This window comes from Tauraco erythrolophus, chromosome 16 (assembly GCF_009769465.1).
Source record: "Tauraco erythrolophus isolate bTauEry1 chromosome 16, bTauEry1.pri, whole genome shotgun sequence".
Classification (NCBI taxonomy): Eukaryota; Metazoa; Chordata; class Aves; order Musophagiformes; family Musophagidae; genus Tauraco; species Tauraco erythrolophus.
The window spans coordinates 2,526,911-2,547,535 of record NC_141480.1 but is presented as its reverse complement, the minus strand read 5'-3'; the positions used below and the strand labels follow the sequence as shown (position 1 = coordinate 2,547,535).

Genomic DNA, 20,625 nt, shown 5'->3' with positions numbered 1-20,625 from the left:
CAATAGGAAGGAGATGCACACATCACTCCCTGGTGCTAACTGGTCCCTCTTACTGACGGCTCCACAGGCAAAGGAGTGGGCTTCTTTCTGCTCTTTAGAAATAGTTTCCCAGGTTAAACCCCAGGTGAATAAGGATGCACAGAGGATGGTCGTGCCATCCTCATCCTCTGCATCTTCTACCACTGAACCAGAGACCCACACTATCCTTCTTTGCTGTCCAGTGTTTTCTGCCAGCACTGCTTACCTAACCTTTGCTTTAGGAAATCACAAGGAAAATTTGTTCAAGTGTCAGTGGACATCAAGCACTGGCTCGTACGCAGTGGAGCTCAGCATGGAAGTGGGATAACAGGTGCCTGCAGGCCCTCTGGGGCTGATGTTTCAGTGACCTGTGCTGTGTACTCGTGTGTGGTAACACCATGTATGATGCTGATGAAACTACCAGATCTCACAAAACACAGGTGCTGAAATACATCCAGAAACGCTTTCTTAGTCACTCCTTTATTCAGTTTTTTTTTTGAAGGGAAAGCTGAGAACGCAGCTATCTTCTGAAGAAAAGGGCTCAGCCTTGCTTTCAATTTTGGGAAGAATAAAAAGGGAGAATCACTATCATGAGCCCTGCAGCCTGCGTCAGGCTCTGCTACCATAGATCAGGATCTTCTTGTTGAGTCTGTATTTAGTATTTTTTTAAATCTCAATAAATTTGTGATTGATACTTTTCCCCCCCCCACTGGAATATTTTAATATACTTTTACCATAAACACAGTCTGATGCTCACCCCAAGATTGGTCCTTAGCATGAACTAAATATTATTAAGCCACACTTGAGCTGTTGCTACTCAAAGACAGGTGTCTTGTGTTTCTTTTCCAAAGAGCTGTAAATAGTGAAGGGGTGGTTCTGGAGAAACAGCTTGAAAAGAACAGAGGAGAGAGAGAGCACTTAAGGAAATAATGTCAGCACAGCAGTGGGCATAAAAGGGATTTTTAACATCATTACTTGGCTGCCTTTCAGAGACATCTCTAAGGGCTTCCTACGGATGTCATAGGGCCCTTCCCCTTGGTATAGGGAGGGTTGACTTTTTTCCCCTCCCTTTTCTTTTTTAGTATCTTGAGCGTTTGCCACGTAGACAGTGACACCAGCCTGTGACTTTAGGAGGGTTTCTACAGCAAAGGTTTCTTCATTTGCTGTTAGAGGGCACAAAAGCTGGAGCTGAGCGCTGGAGCAGAAAGGCCGGTGACTTCTCTGCTCCGGTTGGTTTGGGGGGATGCTGTGTTGTGAGAGGCCAAGCCCCAGTGCACAGCCGAGGATGAGGAAGGCAGTTTGGAGGCTGTCAGGTGCTTGGCTGCGTGAACAGCTGCTGGAAGCCCAAGGCTGCCTTTTGTAGCAGGTTTTAGCTTGCAGGAGCATGGATTCCCAGCCTGGCTGGAGGGCCAGGAAGGAAAACGCAGCTGAGCTGTTGAGTCTTGTATCTTCAACCTTTACACGTGGTCTCCACCAAGGTGCTGAACCGACAGAGCTGGGCTGCTTAGAGGTGAAATCTTGTTATCCATCGCCATCGCTCCGATACAGACCTGGTGGTGGCATTTCTCTTGCTGGTACCTGCTCTTTCCCCAGACAAGCTCTGCTGCTCTCATCACTTTCCCCTTAGGCAGGTTGTGCCATTATTTAAAGTGACCCGACTGTTGTACTGACAAGATTTAAAACCAACAGTTGTGCTCCCTGAAATATATACGTGTGCATTTAGTTTTACCCTCATTTCCACACCACAGCCTGGTCCCACACAAATGCTCTTTCACAAAAAGCAGCTCAACAGAAGGAAACACAGTGAAAAGTTGCCAACATGCAGAGATGTGCTGGTGAGATCACGTGTGACTTCCAACTTAGGGTATCAGTGAGCTCCCACTAAAGCTAGTACCAGTTTTGCACAGGACTCAGAGCATAAGATCAGAGATGCAATACGGCATCAGACTGTTGTGAACAAGATTTGGTCCAAAGCAACAGCATTTGGATCATTTTGAACAGGGTAAGGCTCTGTGTTGGAGCAATAGTCCGTCGGACCCTGCTTGTTTTGCTGCTGTTTCCCTGAGCACAAGCGTCTTACAGCACGCTCTCCTGAACTGGAAATGAAGACTTTATGAAAAATATAAAGCTGTGATTCAATTAATGTAAATCTCTGTTTTTCCAAAGCACAGAGTGGTATTTCTATTGCTAATAAATGCTGACAGCACTGCAAGTCTTGATGAACCACAGCGTACTTCAAAAGACAGATCCATAGACCGGGTGGTTATTTAAATTCAGTGTGAGTTTCCAGGAGGTCCAGCTGTTTAATGTCAGTGGGTAGAGCCTGGCTGCAGTGTGCTACCTGATAAAATAATTATTTCATGTTTTCCAGGAAAGAAAAGGGAAAAATATCATCCTAATAGAATCCCCATGGAATTTTTTTCTGTGGTTTTCAAGGCTAAGCTTCTTGCTGCTCCAGGCCCTGAACTTGTAGAAATTAAACCTTTTCTCCTCTTCTTTTTTTTTTTTTTTTCCTCAGGAAGAGATCTGTCCTAGAGTGGAAGGTGAAGACACTCAGTCTTGCCTCTGGGCTTCAGCGGTCAATGTCAGAGACAAGTACATTTACGTGACACAGCCTAAGCAGAACAGAGTAATGATAATTGATATCCAGACTCAGAAAGCCGTGCAGGTACTTCCAAGGGGAATGCTTTATTCAGTGATGGCAAAAGACTTCAGTATGGGACAAAACCAGTAGACTGAAAGAGAGGAGATTTCGATTAGATATAAGGAAGAAATTTTTTACATTGAGGGTGGTGAGGCACTGGCACAGGTTGCCCAGAGAAGCTGTGGCTGCCCCATCCCTGGCAGTGTTCAAGGCCAGGTTAGAAGAGGCTTTGAGCAACCTGGTGTAGTGGAGGATTTCTCTGCCCATGGCAGGGGGGTTGGAACTAGATGATCTTTAAGGTCCCTTCCAACCCTAACCATTCTATGATTCTATGATCTTTGCCCAGTGGATTTGCTGACATCACTAAAAAGTTGGGCTGGCGTTGCTTTCACCCAAGGCGTCACTCTGTTTGTAACCTCACTGGCAGGAAAAAACTCCTTTACAGGCCGTTTATCATCATCTCGGGGCTGTATGTGCAGCCAGGCTGCCGCTAGCGTGGTACAATAACGCTGGAACAAACGTTTGGCTGATGCTTGCTGAGCTGCTGCCTGACCTCGGCTAGAAGCAGGTTGGGATGAACGAACTGGTGGGGGTATAATTCAAGCAGAAATTGGCCCCTGATTTACTTGCTGTAAGTAACAGCCTAAGATGGAGTGCTGTCTAGCCGGGAAATGGCACCGAGCAGCCAGATTTTTGTACTGCTGGTGCTGCCAGTGGTCCCCGAATTGATTTGAAGGTAATTGTGCAAAGCTGCACGAATGGCTGTAACAGTGGTGCAGGGGGGTGTCTGCAGTAAACTCGTACAATATTCGTCGTGGTCACTCTGTAAATACCTGTCTCTGTTTTTTTTTAAGTCCTTAGATGTTGACCCATTGCCAACCAAATTGCATTATGACAAGTCCCACGACCAAGTGTGGGTGCTCAGCTGGGGTGACATGTGGAGGTCCTCACCAACACTGCAGGTGAGTCCTTCTGTGCCTGAGCCTCTGCCCTTCCTTGGCTCAGCGTCATCAGTAGCAAGCTGGTGGCTCCTTGGTTGCAGGTAATTAACAGCATTTAATGGTCTGGATATAAAGCTGCTCTTTCATTTGCATATCTAGTGTGTTTTATTCATCCCTCCTCTGTCCATCCTCACATATTTTTCCTGCTGGTTAATTTGTTTTTGAGCAGTGACTGTGCCGTAGGCTGGCAGCAGGGCTGCTTGGTTGCCAGGGTCTGTTTTGTTTTCGGGCTGATGGCAGAGCCAAGTGCCGTAGAGTCAGATGGCGAGGGCTGGCAGCTGGCTGCGCGCCGTGCGCGCCCGCGATGCTCCGGGTCGTTTGTGCAGCCGGCGTGAGCGCAGCTTCTTTTTAGCTTGCTTGAGGTCTAAAAGCAGTGGGTACCAAGGAGCCACAAGGAACACGCTTTCTGCATAGAAACCTGTTGCTGTTGGGGCTGTTGGTGGTGTTTCACGGGAGGTACAAGTCAGGCTGAGCAACAGCACGTTCACGGATAAGCGTGAGATGAGGACTAAGCGTGTGTTCACGTTATGATGACCTGCCAATCCTTCTGTCTGCAAAGAATTTGGGGGCATCGCATAAAAAAGAAGCATCAAAAGGTGAATGAGTTGTACTGTGCCTCAAGATTCGTCGCTCTTTCAGGATTGCTAGCCTAGCACCCTCGTTGTGCTTTGAGCAAAACCACCCTGTTCTCCAGTTTGGTAAAGACATTTACCTCTTCTTAATAGGAGGAGTCCAGGTTTTCTGCCAATGCACTAAATAGCTACTTATTTTTCTTAAACTCATTTTGTCACTTGTCTCTTAAAAGCTTTCAGCCTTCTGTTGGATGATGATGGAGCATAATGTGGTAGAATTGTTCCTTTCATAGTAAAATGCAGGAAAGAGTTCTCTAGGGTGTGGGAAAAAAAAAAAAAAAAGGCAGCATAAACAGCAAAAGTAAAACCTCAGAGACAAATTCTGTTGCTGGGTGTCAGTGACTCCAGTGGAGGGGTCCTAGTGAGGTCTCTGGAGCTGCTCTGTGCTCAGCACCATCAGACCCACAGCGATATTGGGCACAGTAATACACACAGGTTTGGACAACTAAATTAGCTTCCATTTCTGGGTTGCCCTGGAGGATTCACTCGTCTGTTGACGGTAGAGGAACATGAAGTGCAGGCATCTAGTTGGACATTTTGCTGCTGCTGTGTGTCATATGACAGAGTTGACACCAGAGCTGATTTGATCCATCCAGACATACCCTTCTCTAGTAGTTATTTTCTGGCACTTGCTGCCCAGCGTTTCTGGAAACATAGGTGTCATGTGAATGCTCCTTCTACCATAAACGTTTGCTTCTAAGTCTACATTAAAGCATTCCCTAACAGGTAAAGAAGAGTGGTTGTGCTTTCTGACCTAAAAACCTACAAATCTGGGGTCTACGTTAGTCATGGGGCTGTCCAAGGCTTTGCTGGAGATGCTGCCCCAGGAAGGTGGGACAAGCCATCCCTACCAGCCACATGCTCCATCCAAGATAATGACTGTGGCCTATGGGATTTCAATAATAAAGAATGGACCAGCAACTCATCACAGGCATTTTCAGGAAAAGACACCAGAAACAGAATGGGGGCAAATAAATTAAGGTGTATGAGGCAATACCACCAGCTTGTCTCTCCTGGGGACGAGCAGTTTCCTGTATCGGGTATAAGGAGACTAAATGGGCTCTCTTTACCCTTTCTGACTTAATTTCTTCCCTCCAGCTGCGAGAGGTTTCTGTAATTAAAGGAGAGATGGCACAAGCATGTGATTATTAAGAAGAACACACCATCTGCACAGTTGGAAACTTGTTATAAGGCTCCAGCTCTCAAATAGTCCTTTCTGTTATCTTTATGAAGTGCAGTAACACACGTAGAGAATGAGATTAGCATCAGCATCAGCAGAGCTTTTCTTTTTTTCCACTCTTCTTTCCCGAAAGGTGGGCAATGACTAATTTGACAAAGTTCATTCTTAAAGTCTGCAGTGGTTAGTTGCAGATGTGCAATGAAATATCTTTTTTTAACCAAGTTGCTACTGCAGAGGTTGATCTAAATTTCCACTCGTTCTTTGGCAGTCAGGGATTTATCAAACAGCCCATGCAGCCCACTAATGGGAGGCTGGTTTTTAGCCATTATTGGCTTCTGGGAAGCAAATGTCCGGCCTCATGAAAGCACCGTGCAAGAGTGGGCATCTTTCTTGAGCAATCTAATTGGAAGAAATCTAAATGGCACGACCAGAACAGCTGTCTGAACTAAACCTTGTAGAGTTTCAGCATTTCCTTAATGAATTATGTAGCTGTAAATTCAAAGCAACTACTGTTGCACATTAGACCAGCAGAAGTTCCTAACGAATAGACTAAAGTTGTCTTGAACCAAGCAAACAATTTGAGTATTTAACATTTTAAGTATTGAAAACTTCTACCTCTCCTTTTCTGGAGTGGTGGAGAAGCCGAGTTTCTGTGGCCATGGAGAGTAGCCAAAGGATCTTTCTCTGCTCTTTCCTGAGTTTTATATGCTGCAGTGGATGGATGAACAGTTCGTTCTTCTCCTTCCAAGTGATAAGTGCTGTGAGTTAGTGTTTGATCCTTCAACCTGGTAAATTATCGCTCTGCATTTAAGTGAGATTAATGAATATGACCGTGAAATAAATATTTATTTTAGACAGTGGGGAATAAATGGTTATGGTCTTAGTGTTGCCATACTACTTCAGCTCCTGCGTGACTGCTCTTTCTGGAGATACAAACATCTTATGGAAGTAGAGTTGTGTACTTACCTTACAAATGTCAAGCCTCAAATACTATTTATTAGCACACCTTTTTCAAGGCAGCTGCACCAAACAATATTTTGAAGTCATTAATCAAATTGAGTCTACTACATCCCTGGGAAAAGCCACTCGGAACTGCGTCTGACTACGTAATCTGTATGTGCCTTTCTGCCTTACTCACTGCTTTTCCTGTACTCAACCTTGTGTATATTTGTTGTAGGTAATACCAGAGGCGAGTGCAGGCGAGGATCAGCGTGTCATCCGCACACCGTTTGAAGGAGTGGAGGATTTTTTTATACCACCTACAAATCTTATTATTAATCACGTTAGGTAAGGAATGATCTTCATGAATAGCGACGGCGACCACGCTGCTCTCATCTAGTGGGCATCCTTCTAATAATCTTACAGCACTTGATGAATGTTAATGAATGAATTTGTAATCAAGTTAACTACTCTTATCCCCATTTTCACGTGTGAAATGGAGAAACGGTTGAGCAAATTACCTATGTTCAGCGAATCAATGAAAACACAAGAAACAAACCTGGATTTCCTTAGACCATGCACAGGTGTCCAAACCTCAGGCTGGTCGGTGATGCCTCCTTGCAGCAAAGCAGGACACACTGCCCTGGCTCACTTGTGCTGGGAATTTGATGGCCGGAAAGCTGCCTTCCCTCCTCAAAACCACTTTGTGTATTTGAGCAGAAACCTGTGTCAAAGATGTATTGCCTGAAGTGTTAAAAGTTTATTCTGCCCGAAGCACAGAGCATGATTTTCCACACGTTTCCAGCTATTTACTTGTTCAAATATTAGATCTCTTTGTAAGGTGTAGAATTGGAGCAGAAAAATGGTATGCACTCCAGATTAAAAAAACAACCTCTACAAGCCATCAGTTTTGAATGTTAATGTGATGTAGTAGTTAATGAGCTCGTATAACTAACATACTAATAACTTGGAGTAATACTGGCTGCTTCCCAGCAGGCACAGGAAGCCTCCCATTAACATTATCAAAATTGACGATAACTGCACAGGAATTTATACTATTCTTATTGTGTTGTAACATAACAACTGTTTAACCATCTTCTGTCCCCAGTATAGTTTAACTAAGTTAAACACTCAAAAAATGATAATGTAACTCCTGACATTACATTAATCTTAGGTTCCCTGCAGTGAACACTGTGGACAGAGGGGTCACACTTAAACGATTATGTGTTGAATCTGATCCAAAATAAATAACTTTGCTTCGTGAAACACAAAATAACGAGATATACTTCATGGCTGTCATTCTTAATTTTTCCCTACCTCATTTTTCTAGTTTGCTTTCAAAATATCATTAGGACTAATAGTGCCAGGAGGTAGATGACTCTGCTGAATGTTGAAGCCTGAGATGAGAAGGTATGGTCTGGGTTCAAAGACAGAAAGGTGGAACAATTTGCCTTATTTTTTTGTTTTATTGTCCTTGTGCTTCAGCGTGGTTAATCGGCTATATACAGATCATCTTCCCTAAGAAACGTTAAATGTAGGTAATTGTCTGTAGCCTTCCATGTGCAAAGCAGAGAATGCTGTGCCTAATTTCCTATTTCATTTGTTCAGGGCCAGATCTTTGTCTGTTCTCTCTCACCCTCAGCACAGAAAAATAATTGCTCACAGTCTAATGAGACTTACTGAGATCGTGTTCTAAATTCTCCACTCAGAAACAATAAATGGCAATACCAGCATTTCCCAGGAAGGTGAATATTTAAGCAATCTCTTCTGCAAGCCAAAAAATATTTGTATGCAAATGTTCCTGCATATGTATTTCAGCTGCCTGTTATTTCAGATGGATATCTAGGAATGTATCCATTTTTATTAGTTCCCAGGGTAGATTGTTGTCTATTAAAAACTCTCTTAAGTGCAAGGTTTTTTTTGAGATTTCAGATCACAGATTTCATGCAAGCTCTGAGCCTCTTCTGCAGCTGTGTGCACATAAAACACATTCTGACCCACTTTTTAAAATTAAAGTTTATGATAAGAACCATTTTTTAACTTCTTCAGGCATTTGGCCAAGTATTAAGGAAGTCTTGGGAAAAAAAATGCTGTAAGGGAAAGCATTTTTTAAAGTGTACTTAAAATGCATTCAACCAGGAGAAATACAAGTGTCATATCCAATTTCCCCACACGCGGTGTGCTGCGAATCTCCACTGCAGATATTTTCTGAAGTCTCTAATGGATGTGAGTGTAATGGGAAAATGAAAGGCTTAGCCCAGTGATTTTCATGGGATCATACACTACATTGGCTCGTTCTTTAGAAGTGAAATCATTGCTGAGCGTCTCATTGACAGATGGATTAAGAACAAAGAAAGAAACCCAGTGTTTTAAGCAAAGTGTATGTTATCTGCACACAAGCCCATTGTCCTCCACGTTTCAGAAAGCAGTTTTCCGTCTTTCGGGGAGCAGATATAAAACTAAGCACTCCCTTCGTTTCCTTCTGTCTGCATTGAATGGGTGAAAAGATCCTCGATGCAAGATCGGTTTTCGTAAGTCGGTGTCAGTGACCTGTGAATCCAGGGGAACACAAACAGACTGTTTCCATGGGCTCCCTCTCAAATTAAGCAGAAACCTTTCTTGGCTATTCTTGACCTTTTCTTGTCTTCAGCAAAGGTCAGATGCGCTGCAGCATATATCTTTTGGAGAACATTTATTCTCTGCTCACTGTTGTCTGCCCTCTCTTGAGACCAGAAAATAAAGACCCCGTTTCTTGAGTGCACCCTGGCTGGTTGTTTTACACCTTTGCCAGGCTGATGGGACTGTGCTTCACACCTTGCCAGCTCCTGCAGTGGTCCCCAGGCCCCACGGGTAGCAAACACGCACCACGGCTCCCCTCTGATGCTATGATTTAAGAGATGAGGTTGGACATGGTCTTCACTCAATGGTTGTACATATAGCTTGAAGTTGCTCTCTGGCCCCAGCCTGGCAGGGATATGTTTTATTTTGAACAGTTTTCTATTTTGAGACTGAAGAAGTCTTGAGTATGTATTGAATTACTGCTCTTTAGACCCGAAAGAGATTAAATACAGAACTGGTCAACACTAGCCTACAAAACACCCAAGCCTTGGTACCATTCCTATTGTAAATTGGTCTTCCCAATAAAAGGCTTCAGCTCTTGAAGCTGTTACTCAAATACTCAAGCATATTTGAGCTTCCAGGATCAGGTTGCTAATTTTAGCTGAAATATATACCTCCCTTTAGCACATTTTAGAAGCACTAGAAGGAGAGAGATTTCTTACAGGAAAGAGACAGTGTTCTTGCACACGCTTCCGAAACCAACAGGATAGAGTTTCCCAGTTCTGCTGACTTTGGTCTTTTCTCAAGCATATCACCGTGTCCCGGGAGATGACTTCTGTGCCATGTTTTCTATTTCAGGTTCGGCTTCATCTTTAACAAATCGAAATCCGCAGTTCACAAAATTGACCTGGAAACTGTGACCCACATCAAGACTATCAGCTTCAAAAACCATAGCTGCCTACCACAGACCATGGCTTACACCCACCTGGGCGGTTACTTCTTTGTCCAGTGCAGGAGGAACAGGTCGGTGGCTGCGCCGCCGCAGCTCGTTATTGACAGCGTTACCGACGCCGTCGTCGGCCCCAACAGCGACGTGTCGGGCACACCTTACATCTCACCGGATGGACGCTACTTGGTCAGTGCAGATGAAGACAGTGGCAGGATCAAAGTCCAGGCTCTGACTGTTCGAGGGGAAATCAAGTTGATTTATGACTTACAAACCAACCTACGCGTATCTGATCTGACATTTCAGCCCTCTTTCACCGAAGGCAATCAGTACTATATATATGCTACTTCACATTTGCAAACAGATGTGCTTTTTGTAGAGCTGTCAACGGGGAAAATGAATGTACTGAAGAATTTAAAGGACCCTATCACATCCAAAGACTGGCCCTGGAGCAGCTACAACAGAATTATGAAAGACAGTGGATTATTTGGACAGTATCTCATTACACCAGCTAAAGATTCATTGTTTGTTATAAATGGGAGGCAGAACACGTTACGCTGTGAGGTGTCAGGTATAAGGAGGGGTAACACAGTGGTCTGGGTTGGAGAGGTATGAAAGGGCAATAGCAGTAGAGCCTTTGGCAGGCGAGTACCGGTTGGACCTTTACGCTGCAACAAATGAGCAGTAGCATTGTATATTTTTACACTGGAGAAAAAAAAAAAAAAAAAAAGAAGAAAAAACAAAAAACCCCTGTATAGGCTTCATGGTACAACACTGGTCTACTTGCAAGTTTTATGATATAAGGTATGCTCTGCTAATAGGAAGTGGTTTTGAAGGGATATTTTTATTTGGGGGTATGATTTGTGGTTATGAGAAAAATGCTGGGAAGCGAATAATATCTCCACTGAGATAGCGTATAAGCCACGAAACCTAGTGATTCTGTAGAACAAAACCGATTTTGGGTTTCCATACTGAGGAGCTTTTCTGTTTTGTTCAAGCCATCGGTTTTCTTTCCCGTTATACCTTGCCCGTTAGCTGTGCTGACTACCCCACCCCACCACGGAGAGGCTGCAGAAGCAATGACTGCAGTTAAAATTCACCTTTGGATGATGAGGGAAACTAAGCATCAGAGAGCAGTTTTCAACCCGCAGGAACCTAGGAGAGCAATTTAATGAAAACTGATCAGTTTTCTCTGCGGGATGGCTTTGAGAGGATTCACGGATGTGATTTCAGAAGGAGGCATAACAGAAATAGTAACTGTCAGCTCGCCGCCTTCTGCGCTTAATTTTGCTCTTGGTACTACTGAGGGCAATGTTGTGAGTCCCCCCCTCTTCTAATGCATATTTGTGTGATTGTATTTGAGAAATTTGGCATGAAATATCCAGGCCATTAGAGTGGGTAAAAGCCAGGAGACGCTGAGGGGAGTCAGAGATTGTAAAAAAAATTTCTGGAGAAGGGGACATTAGTCTTTCAGCAGCTTGTGAGTGCGGTCAGCTTGGGCACAATATGCAAAATCTGCTCTTCAGGGGCAGACAATTAATTATGGTTATTCCCATAGGAGGCAGCAACACTTCTAGAAATTGTTGGTTACTCTCATTAAATATTTAGCAGCACTGAAGTCACTTGGTTCTTTGTAAAATAATAGCTACAATGACAGAGGGTATTTTTAATAGAAAACTCACTCATTTTCTAGTCGTAACCTTAATTTGCCTATTTCTTTTCAGACATCCTGGGAAAAAATTTTTCTTTGTGATTTTTTTCTTACCATTTATAGTACACTTGTTTATAGTCAATTATCTTTTAGTTATGAGCGAAGAGATTCATGCGAAGCCAGCTGAATTACCCTAGAACGCAACAGCTGGCATTGAGAAATTTCAGTTGGGTTCCCATAAAAACATAGATCCATTCGCACATTTGGAAGGTATAAAAACTTTTCTAGTTGGTGTTTTTTGTAACTTTCCGTATCCATCACCGTGAAGTAAGCAGGGCAAGGGCCTCTACGGCTCACAAAGTGGTGCAAACCAGGTGAACATCCCTGCCGCTGCGAACGGGCGCATCCGAGCGCTTGTGTCACCGCGCGCCGCCTCGAAAACGCGCTCTCCATGCGGGTGGGAACTCTCCCTGAAGGTAAACACCCGTTGCATCAAAGCCACCCCTCGGCCTTTGGAAAGACCCAGCTCGTTTTGCCAATGACCCCGGTGCCCAGAGTTTGTACGGGAGCAGCTGCTGAACGCATCCCGTGATACATAGCGGCGCGGTGATTATTTTCCGACACCGATGCTTAAAGTCACCCGTTTCACAACGCACACAGAGGGGTTTTAAGTGAGAAGGATGCAGGCTAACGCTGGTAATGTTTGCTTTAAATGTTAAACTTTACCAAAAGAGTAGTCTTTTAGCATGGCTGTAGACCTGAAGTAATGTAAACCATCTCGGTTCTGTAGAGACTATATACAAATCTGTTCAGACAGACGAAGAAGGGGAGCTGAATCCTATGAATTCATTAAACGTGGAGTCCTCGAAATTGCCCTTCAACACCCATAGGCTGAAACCTACATCTCTCTTCACTTATGAGCCATAGGGGTTAGAAGAGACTATCCCGTCACTCCAACACAGACATAGAAAACAGATTGGCGTAGCCTTCCTTTAGCAATGCATGGTGTCCATGATTTTCTACTCATCTGGTTAGGAAACATACCCATGTCAAGGAAAGGAGAAGACCAGCTTTGTAAGTACCTTTAAATATGCACAACTCCTTTCTTGAACGAAGCTGTATCCATCCATTGCGGTCATCCTAAGTGTGTTTTACCAAGGCCAAACACTGCTCTCGTGTTCTCTTTTATGACTTCTTGAATATTTTATTATGCCTATGGTAAGTTTCCCTGTAGAGACGTTCATTGTGTCATAGATCAAGCAAATATTACTTTTTTAAGAATATTTAAAAAAAAAAAACCTGTATATATCTGTTCAGGTCAATATTCTTGAGGCTGGTTTATATATAGGCTGTGAAAGATGTGTAACAGACCTCACTTCTTCCTGTTTGTCGCAAAATATTGGAATAGAGTTCACTTGAAAAATCCCACTTGGACCTTCCAAAGATGTTCCCTTTCTTCCCTCTTCAGCCCAAGTTCTGGTGATGTGTTTTCTAAATTATCCTGATGGTTATATATCATACTTAGAAAATGAAGTACAATTTAGATTGTCCACACGACTTGTGAACAGTTCCAACGACAGTCAAATCTGACATTAAAGTGCTGCACATTTGTTACTCTGATTTTATTTTTTTTATGATGCAAATTTTATATATACTCAAATAATGTTTCAACTCGTTTTTGCCTTTCGACTCTGTCAAAAAGAGACGTTTCCTTGTTCACAGTTTCTTTCCCACTCCCTTCGTGTTCTCCACCAAGTCACAATTTATTCCTAGCTAATAAATTCATTAATCACAGTGATTAATTTAAATGAATTTAAATTGAATTAATGACCATTTAGTTATCCTGTAACACTCATATATCAGTTGGGTGTTCTGACACTAGAATCACAGAAAAAAATAGTCCCTGGTTGACAATAAGGCTCTAGTCAAAGGTCAGATGCATTTTCCATTCGTCGTTGAGGTTAAACAGCAGTGTAGTGGAAATACTGTTTTGTCTTAGTATTTCCCTCAATATTTTCACTTTCTGAATGAGTGAGAGTTTTTACTTAACATCTTTAACTATGCAGCTCAGTGACTATTTAGAAACCATCCACTTTAAAATTGGAGAAAAAACTCACGAGTGCCTTAATTTGGAGTCTGCAACACCAACTAACACGTTCTTACCGTTTAATACTTTGATTGGGTTTTTTACCGCTACAGAAAAATCAACAAAAGTCCCAAAAGATTTCAGTGGGCAGAGACATTCATACCCACAGGATAGGTGGGAAACGGGCAACTTGCAGGGCTGCTCGGTAGCCCCTGGAAAGGGGCTCAGTGAGGGGGGGCTACTGAAGAGCACTTCACTTGCCTTGAAGGAGTTTGGCTGCGTTGACCTCCACGAACGCGGCTTTGCCTGAGAGACACACGAGTCCTGATGACCTGTTGACAAGTGCTTATTTACTTGATTTATACCACGATTAGGTCTTAATTACGAGAGTGCCCGGTAGCGTGCTAGGCACTGTGTAGAACAGATAAAAAGGCCAAGATCTCGATTCTGTAAGGAGGTAACAGCTAATTCCCTGTATGACCCTACAGCGGGTCAACAAAATTAACAGGAAAGCAGGAACGGAGGCTGGAGGAGATGTTAAGAGTTGACATGAGTGCAATAACCTGGTTATTCATCAAAGAGATGGGCATGCCGTGATGCCTGTCCATTTTTTTCCCTGAGATCTCCTTTGTCCCTCCCCATGCAGGGCTTTGTTTTAAGTGAACACCCCCAGGGTTACACCCACAGCTGTTGCTTCCCTTCATTGAACCCCTGGGACGGGGACACTGGACCCCAGGGATGTCCTATCCTATGACTTGCCACCTCGTGCTCGGATAATTTGTCCCTTAAAAAACCTGGGGGTAAATCCTGCTTTTTTTAACAAAGTGCATCCTACAAGGTGAGCAGCCAGCACCGCCTTTCCGTACCGGATAACTCCCACTCAGCCTCCCATCTGAAACCTGTGTTTATTCATAGATTCATAGATTTCTAGGTTGGAAAAGACCTTAGAGATCATCGAGTCCAACCATCCCTAATCCCCATTAAACCATATCCTCAAGTAGATCATCCACCCTATTCTTAAACACATCCAGGGATGGGGACTCAACCACCTCCCTGGGCAGCCTATAATAATTATTGCCCAGCTCGCTCCTTTGCATGTTTTCTCTTGGGCTGACCAAAGGAAAAAACACCCCAAAACCCTACAAAACAGACAAACAAAGTTATGTTTACCTCTTCTAGCGCTGCTACTTACTCCCAAGATCTCTCCCACTCCGCCTGCCCTCGCGTGCGTCTCCGCGGCCAGCTGTGGGCTTTCCCAGCGGGTCCCATCACCTGCTGCTCCCCAAACACTTTGAACTCCTGCTGGATTTCACCCCTCCAGCCCCCTTTGTCCCCCCGGTGCTGGGGGATGAGGTCCTCCAGATGCGACGTGGGCGCAGCTCCCGTGGCATCACCGCCGTGTCATCCCACCCAGCTTCTGCCAGCTTTACCCCGTCCCCTTGGAGCGAGATTTTTTTTTTAATTACTTTTTTGCCCTCATTGCTTTTCGAAGCAGACTGAAATGAAACACAAGGACATCTCTCCATGTGGAGACCAGGAAAACTTGTGTGTTTCTTTTATACAGGAGAAGATGCAGCGATATTCAGTGTTGAGAACGGGACAGATTCCCAGCCAAGCACAGGAAAGCCAGGAATGCTGTCTGCTAGAGGAAGAAAAAGACACCTGAACCGTCACCCTTTTTTTAACCTGTCCCCAACCAGAGGGTTGGTTCTTTTTGACACTGGTCTCTAAAAATAAAGAACAAAATAGCAGTGTCAGCTGGCTGTTGCAGCGCAGCCCGAGATGTTTGCCAGAACACCTTAGATGCTCAAGTCCCGCAGCCGCCCAGTATGATGAGGTGGGATTTCCAGCCCATACAGATGGAGCAGGATGGTTTGAGCATGACCAGTGCGACTTGTTATGTTCTTGACCCAATCTACTCTACACCATCCGAATTGATGCCCGTATCGCAGTTCGGTGGTGTGTACGGCGTTAAAGGTCGGCGCTGCTCATCCCAGTGGGAAAATGCAGGGGGGTTAACATTTAAGGGGGTTTCCCGGTGGGAAAATGGGCTGTAAATGACCCTCAGCGCCTCGACAAGGGTGCTGGGGTGACACAGTCCTCGCAGACATGACTGGTTCTTGAAACAGCTCAGTTTGCCTTTGGCTTTTTAATTTTTTTCCTTCTTTTAATTGTATTTGTCCCTCGTTGTAAGAAAGAAAGAGAATTCTTGAAAAAAAAGGTTGAAAACTAGTTCTGGTGGCACAGAACTGAAAGGAGAACAAGGCTCTTGCAGGTCTCATCCTGAGTTTGGGAAACATGGGGGATCGTGGGTCATTTTCCAAATGCTTGTAGTTGCAAGACAAAAAGCAAGACTGAATAAAAAGTCTTTATTTTTTTTTAATCAGTTCCCAATACTAACTTTAAAAAAAAAAAAAAAGAAAAAGAAAAAAGCCCTGCTGTGGTGCTTCTACCATGCAAATTGCCGCTGCCTGGAGGCTTGTTTAATTAAGCACTTGGGCATGGAACCCTTGGCAGTCCGTGGTGTCTTTGACACGTGTCCAAAGCCATCAGACGAAGGCAGCAAGCGAGCAGCTGGTAAACCAGGCCAGCACCAGATGAGACAAGAAGCCCATCCCAATCTACAAAGGTCAGAGCACCAGCATTTCCAGCAGCAAAACTGGAATTCCCAGAGCAGCAAAGGTGTCTCCCCACAGCTGCACGTGCGTGAGGCTGTGCACGGCGTGGTGGCCACGTTGCTCTCTGGGCCATCGAATGTCTGACCCAAGATCCATCTGCTTTCCAGTTACTCTGAACTTCCACGACGAGGGTGCAGTGACCGACACACTCCAATCACCCCGTCACCACAGCGGAGCCGTACCTGAAGAGGAGATGTCTTTTTCACTGCAAGGAGTATTGCAGAGGGAGAGTTTTTAATGTTTTTTTTGAGTAAACTCACAGTAAACTCAATGTTAATTGACTTCTAGAAAGCAGAGGGAAGTTTCTGCAGAGGAAAGTGCCAAATTTCTGCAGAGGATTTGCTCCGAGGGCTTCCAAAGCCCGATCTGAGTGGGGTCAGGCAGGGAGCCCAGGCTGGCATCTTCGACTCCCACCTCCCTTTTCTTTAAGCACGTCCAACCAAGCTAGAAAAGAGCAATAAGGCATTGATTAGTAATTTATTTATTTTTTTCAACAACTGTATTATTTCCTGCTTTCAGCCCTCATCCATCTCAGCACAGCTGCACCCCGCGGGCCGGTACCCCCTGTACCTGCTGTGAGCTGCTCCTGGGCGCTCAGGATGGAGGATTTCCCAAAGCTGAGCATCAGCCCTGAGCACCCTGTTGTGCCAACAGTTCAGTATGAGCAGCTATATTATGTTTATCTGTGTTGGGAATGTTGCATTGGGCTCCAGTCTTATTTTTACATGGAATCCAAGACAATTACTTTAAAATTCAGTGTTAAAAATATTGGTGGAGCACAAATAGAGACTAACAACTGACATTAGTTACCCTCTCTAGCCACCCTTTCTTTCAAGTGGCTGATCTGGAATGGTCTATACCCCACCTGATAGCTGGGCTTCAGGTTGTTCTCTTCATCCAGCTCACCAGCACTTCTCGCCCTGGTGCAGGTGAAATTCCCTGAACTCCTCCAGCAAGACACCACGTGTTGATGCAGGCAGCAAGCACCAGCAAGCCCCGCTCCCTCGGCAGCGTTCCAGATCCCAAGCTTGCTCAGCACAAAGTCAGCTCTGCCTTAAGCACAACTTCTGCGTTGAAGCTGGCTGACTCTGGCATCCAAACATTGGTGTGCAGGATGCCACCTTCGTCCCATAGCCAAAATTACTCAGTATTTTCTCTCTGTAAAATTATTTCAATCTGGTAGATACATCAGCTTCTTTCTGATTTCTTAAGCAGATTCTATGCTCTCAAGGCAAGGTGTTTTCTCAAGCCTGAAAACTCTTCATGTGATTCTTTTTTTATTTATTTTATTTTCATATCTTTTTTTCAATAATCTTTAATTTTTTAACGGGGGGAAGGAGACACAGTCACGTTTGTAGCCAACATCCTGGTGTGGCATTGCTCTTTCTCCCCTCACACGCAGACCCCATCAGCTCAAATCACAGCAGGTACTGGCGATTTCTAAGACCAACAAGGCAGAAAAAATGCTGGAACAGAAAGTGTAGCACTGCCCTGCACTGCTGCTGCCATCACCAAAGAAATACGGGCCCGTGTCATGCGCTGTGGCCACCAAGACTGGAACAGATTGCCACAGCCCACCGCCAAGGGAGCAACAGCATCTTGCGTTGAGCTATAACCCCCTCCCCATCAGACACCCGGTGTATGGCAGAAAATCAAACGAGGGAAAGGGGAAAAAAGGAGATTGATGCAAATGTAAAAGTTTGGGAAGGTTTTGAGTTTAGAAAGGAAAGCAGCAGTTGCTGTGGTAAACAGGCAGGATCTGTGGCTGGTGGTCACCCATGTTAGGCTTCGTCCAGCCCCACGTGCCAAAGCACCGAGCCTGGACCACAGTTCACCCCGGCAAGGGGGTGGCGAGGCCGTTGGAACAGGGACACGACGGTGTCAGTTTGCTGAATGTATTTGCAGGAGTTCAAACAGGCTGGCTGCTGGCAGCGCTGAGCGTGCGTGGGAAAATGAACAGCATCCCTGAGGGGTGCTGGCGACACTGAGGTCGCACTTCTGAAGGTGTGAAGCTTTCCCAAGCACAGGACATCCCAAACGTCCTGCCTCATCTTCATGGACAAATATTTGGGCAAACATATGGCCAGAAATAATAACCCAACAAATTACGATTCTCTCCAAGTGAATGAGGAGGGGACTGCAGGCGAAGGGCTTTTTTAATTTCTTTCCCCAAACTTCATCGAGGACACCAAAAACTAATGAGAAGTTGTGATTAAATTCATAAGATATGGCTGAAGAAAACAAAATTCAAACTTTTGCCAATATCTAAATCATGAAGAGCAGAGAGCAACGTTTTAGTTCTCATTTGCATTTTGACAATTATCTGCCTCTTTTGCTACAGCTTTCTACGTTGGACACACAAGCCTGTGATTGACCAGCATGGATTCCTTATTCATCCCTGGCTTCAATGGGGCCTTTAAGTCCACCATGAAGCACAAATCGAGAAACAGCACCGAGAATTTCCCAGCCCACACGGTGATGAGCCTTCATCCTGCCTTCATCTGCCCACCGCCCTGGAGCGAAGGGTGCAGGGGTGGCTGTGGCACAGCTGGAGCAAGGCACAGCCTGAAGATAAATGTATGAAGCCACCTGCTGCTAATTGATATGGGGCTGTTTTCCAAACTGAGGGGGTTTTCACCTTTTTTCTTTCTCCTCTTGTCTCTGAGCAGCATTTCCAGCTGCTTATTCCTCCCAACCCACCATCATCAATCTCCGAAATCTCTGTGTACTCCCAAAACAGGGATTCTGTTCTCATCCTGCAGACAAAAGCTTCTCCAGCAGATGGATGATGACAGCCCCACAAGACCTGCTGGAAAAGCCCTGGGAACCTTAGGAAATGGGCTTAGGGTGGCTTTTCTTTTCCCCTTAATAGAAGAACCTCTACGTAGCTGGGCTAATTCACACGTTTTTGTCAGTGGTGCACTGTCCTGTACACCGCTACAGCAAGTCAACAGCACATCTCTACCCTTTAAGACTTGCTAAAAGTCAGGTTCATTCGTCTCGAGGCAGACTAATAATGATTTTCAGCACCGAACACATACACTGGCAAATGTGCAATGGAAAAAAAAAACAAAACAATCAGCTTTGCCTGAAAAAGCCTCCTCTTGTAATGCTGTACATGTGAATTCCTCCTCTTATTTATAAAATATATAAAAGTATTTTTAATACATCAACTTTAGGAGAGATTTGTACCAACACAGTATTAATGTACAACATTTGAAACACATTTTTATTTACTTCCATGTGCTATACAGTATTGCTCACACAGCGTATTTGCAGTAACACCTGGGATAGAAGAGGAGGGGCAAAAAAAGAATCACACAAAGTGCTCTCTATGGGTACTGTAAATGCTCTTTTTCTTCAAATTTTACAATAAATTTGACAAAAGCTCATGCTGACAGTATCTGGTTTATCCTTTCGGTGTTAGGATGATGGGTGACAGGATGCTGTCTCCCTTTTGTGCTGGATACAAGTCTGCAATTGTTTTTTTTTAAAAATGTGGGCATGCACTCGCAGCTGAACTAGAGTGGAAGTGATGAGCCCTAAAAAAGCCCTAAAAAAGCAGCTGAGTGTGATTTCTTGATGTATGCATGTGCTGCTTATAGGCACATAGAAGGATGTATTTGCAGCTGGGAGCTTGCAGATCCAGTCTGGCCAAATCATGCACGGAGAGGTGCGGGAAGGGCTGGGGGGTGCACAGTCACTGTCACGGAAAAGGAGGAATCTCCTAAAACCTGTAAGGCTGGAACAGGTGAGCTCCCGGGTTTCTCAGGTGCCTGACTCTGTGCTATGGCTCTGTGGTTTTGTATTTAAGATTAGCCTGCCATGTCTGTCCATTTAATTTATAATTATAATTTTGGCCTGGGAAAGATTAGTCTGTCTTCACGTGGAGCCGTTGTGACACTGAGACGCAGATGGCTGATTATCAAAATGTCTAATAGCATCTCTGTAAGAGTCCTAAGGAAAAAAAAAAAAAAAACCACACACAAAACACACTTTTGACAAGGATTATTCGCTGAAACAAATTCCATTTAATTAAGACATGAAGTCTGCACTGAAAGACACCCTAGCTTGTCAACAATATTAACTGCACCATATACTGCTCGAGGTTGTGCTTTACATTACAGCGAAATGGTAAAGGCCAGGAGCTTTCTGCAGAATTCCTTAAGGTTTCCTGCTTAGCAAGGCTGAGCTGGTCATTCTTCTTGAGCACCATGTTACTTTAGAAGCTCAAATCGACGCTCATAAAAACACCCAACTTGACAGCTTTGGAGGCTAAAATCCTCTCCGT

General features: G+C 44.4%; 1 protein-coding gene across 1 annotated transcript in view; it reads left to right on the top strand.

Annotated features, from left to right (window-relative positions):
• FSTL4 (follistatin like 4) overlaps positions 1 to 10,534 on the top strand; it is a 224,345-nt gene extending 213,811 nt beyond the window's left edge. Inside the window, exons 12-15 of the mRNA XM_086621542.1 lie at positions 2,537 to 2,686; positions 3,517 to 3,624; positions 6,653 to 6,762; positions 9,832 to 10,534. Coding sequence (XP_086477668.1) covers positions 2,537 to 2,686; positions 3,517 to 3,624; positions 6,653 to 6,762; positions 9,832 to 10,534 — 1,071 coding nt within the window. The remainder of the gene's footprint in view (positions 1 to 2,536; positions 2,687 to 3,516; positions 3,625 to 6,652; positions 6,763 to 9,831) is intronic.
• Positions 10,535 to 20,625: the final 10,091 nt, after the last annotated feature.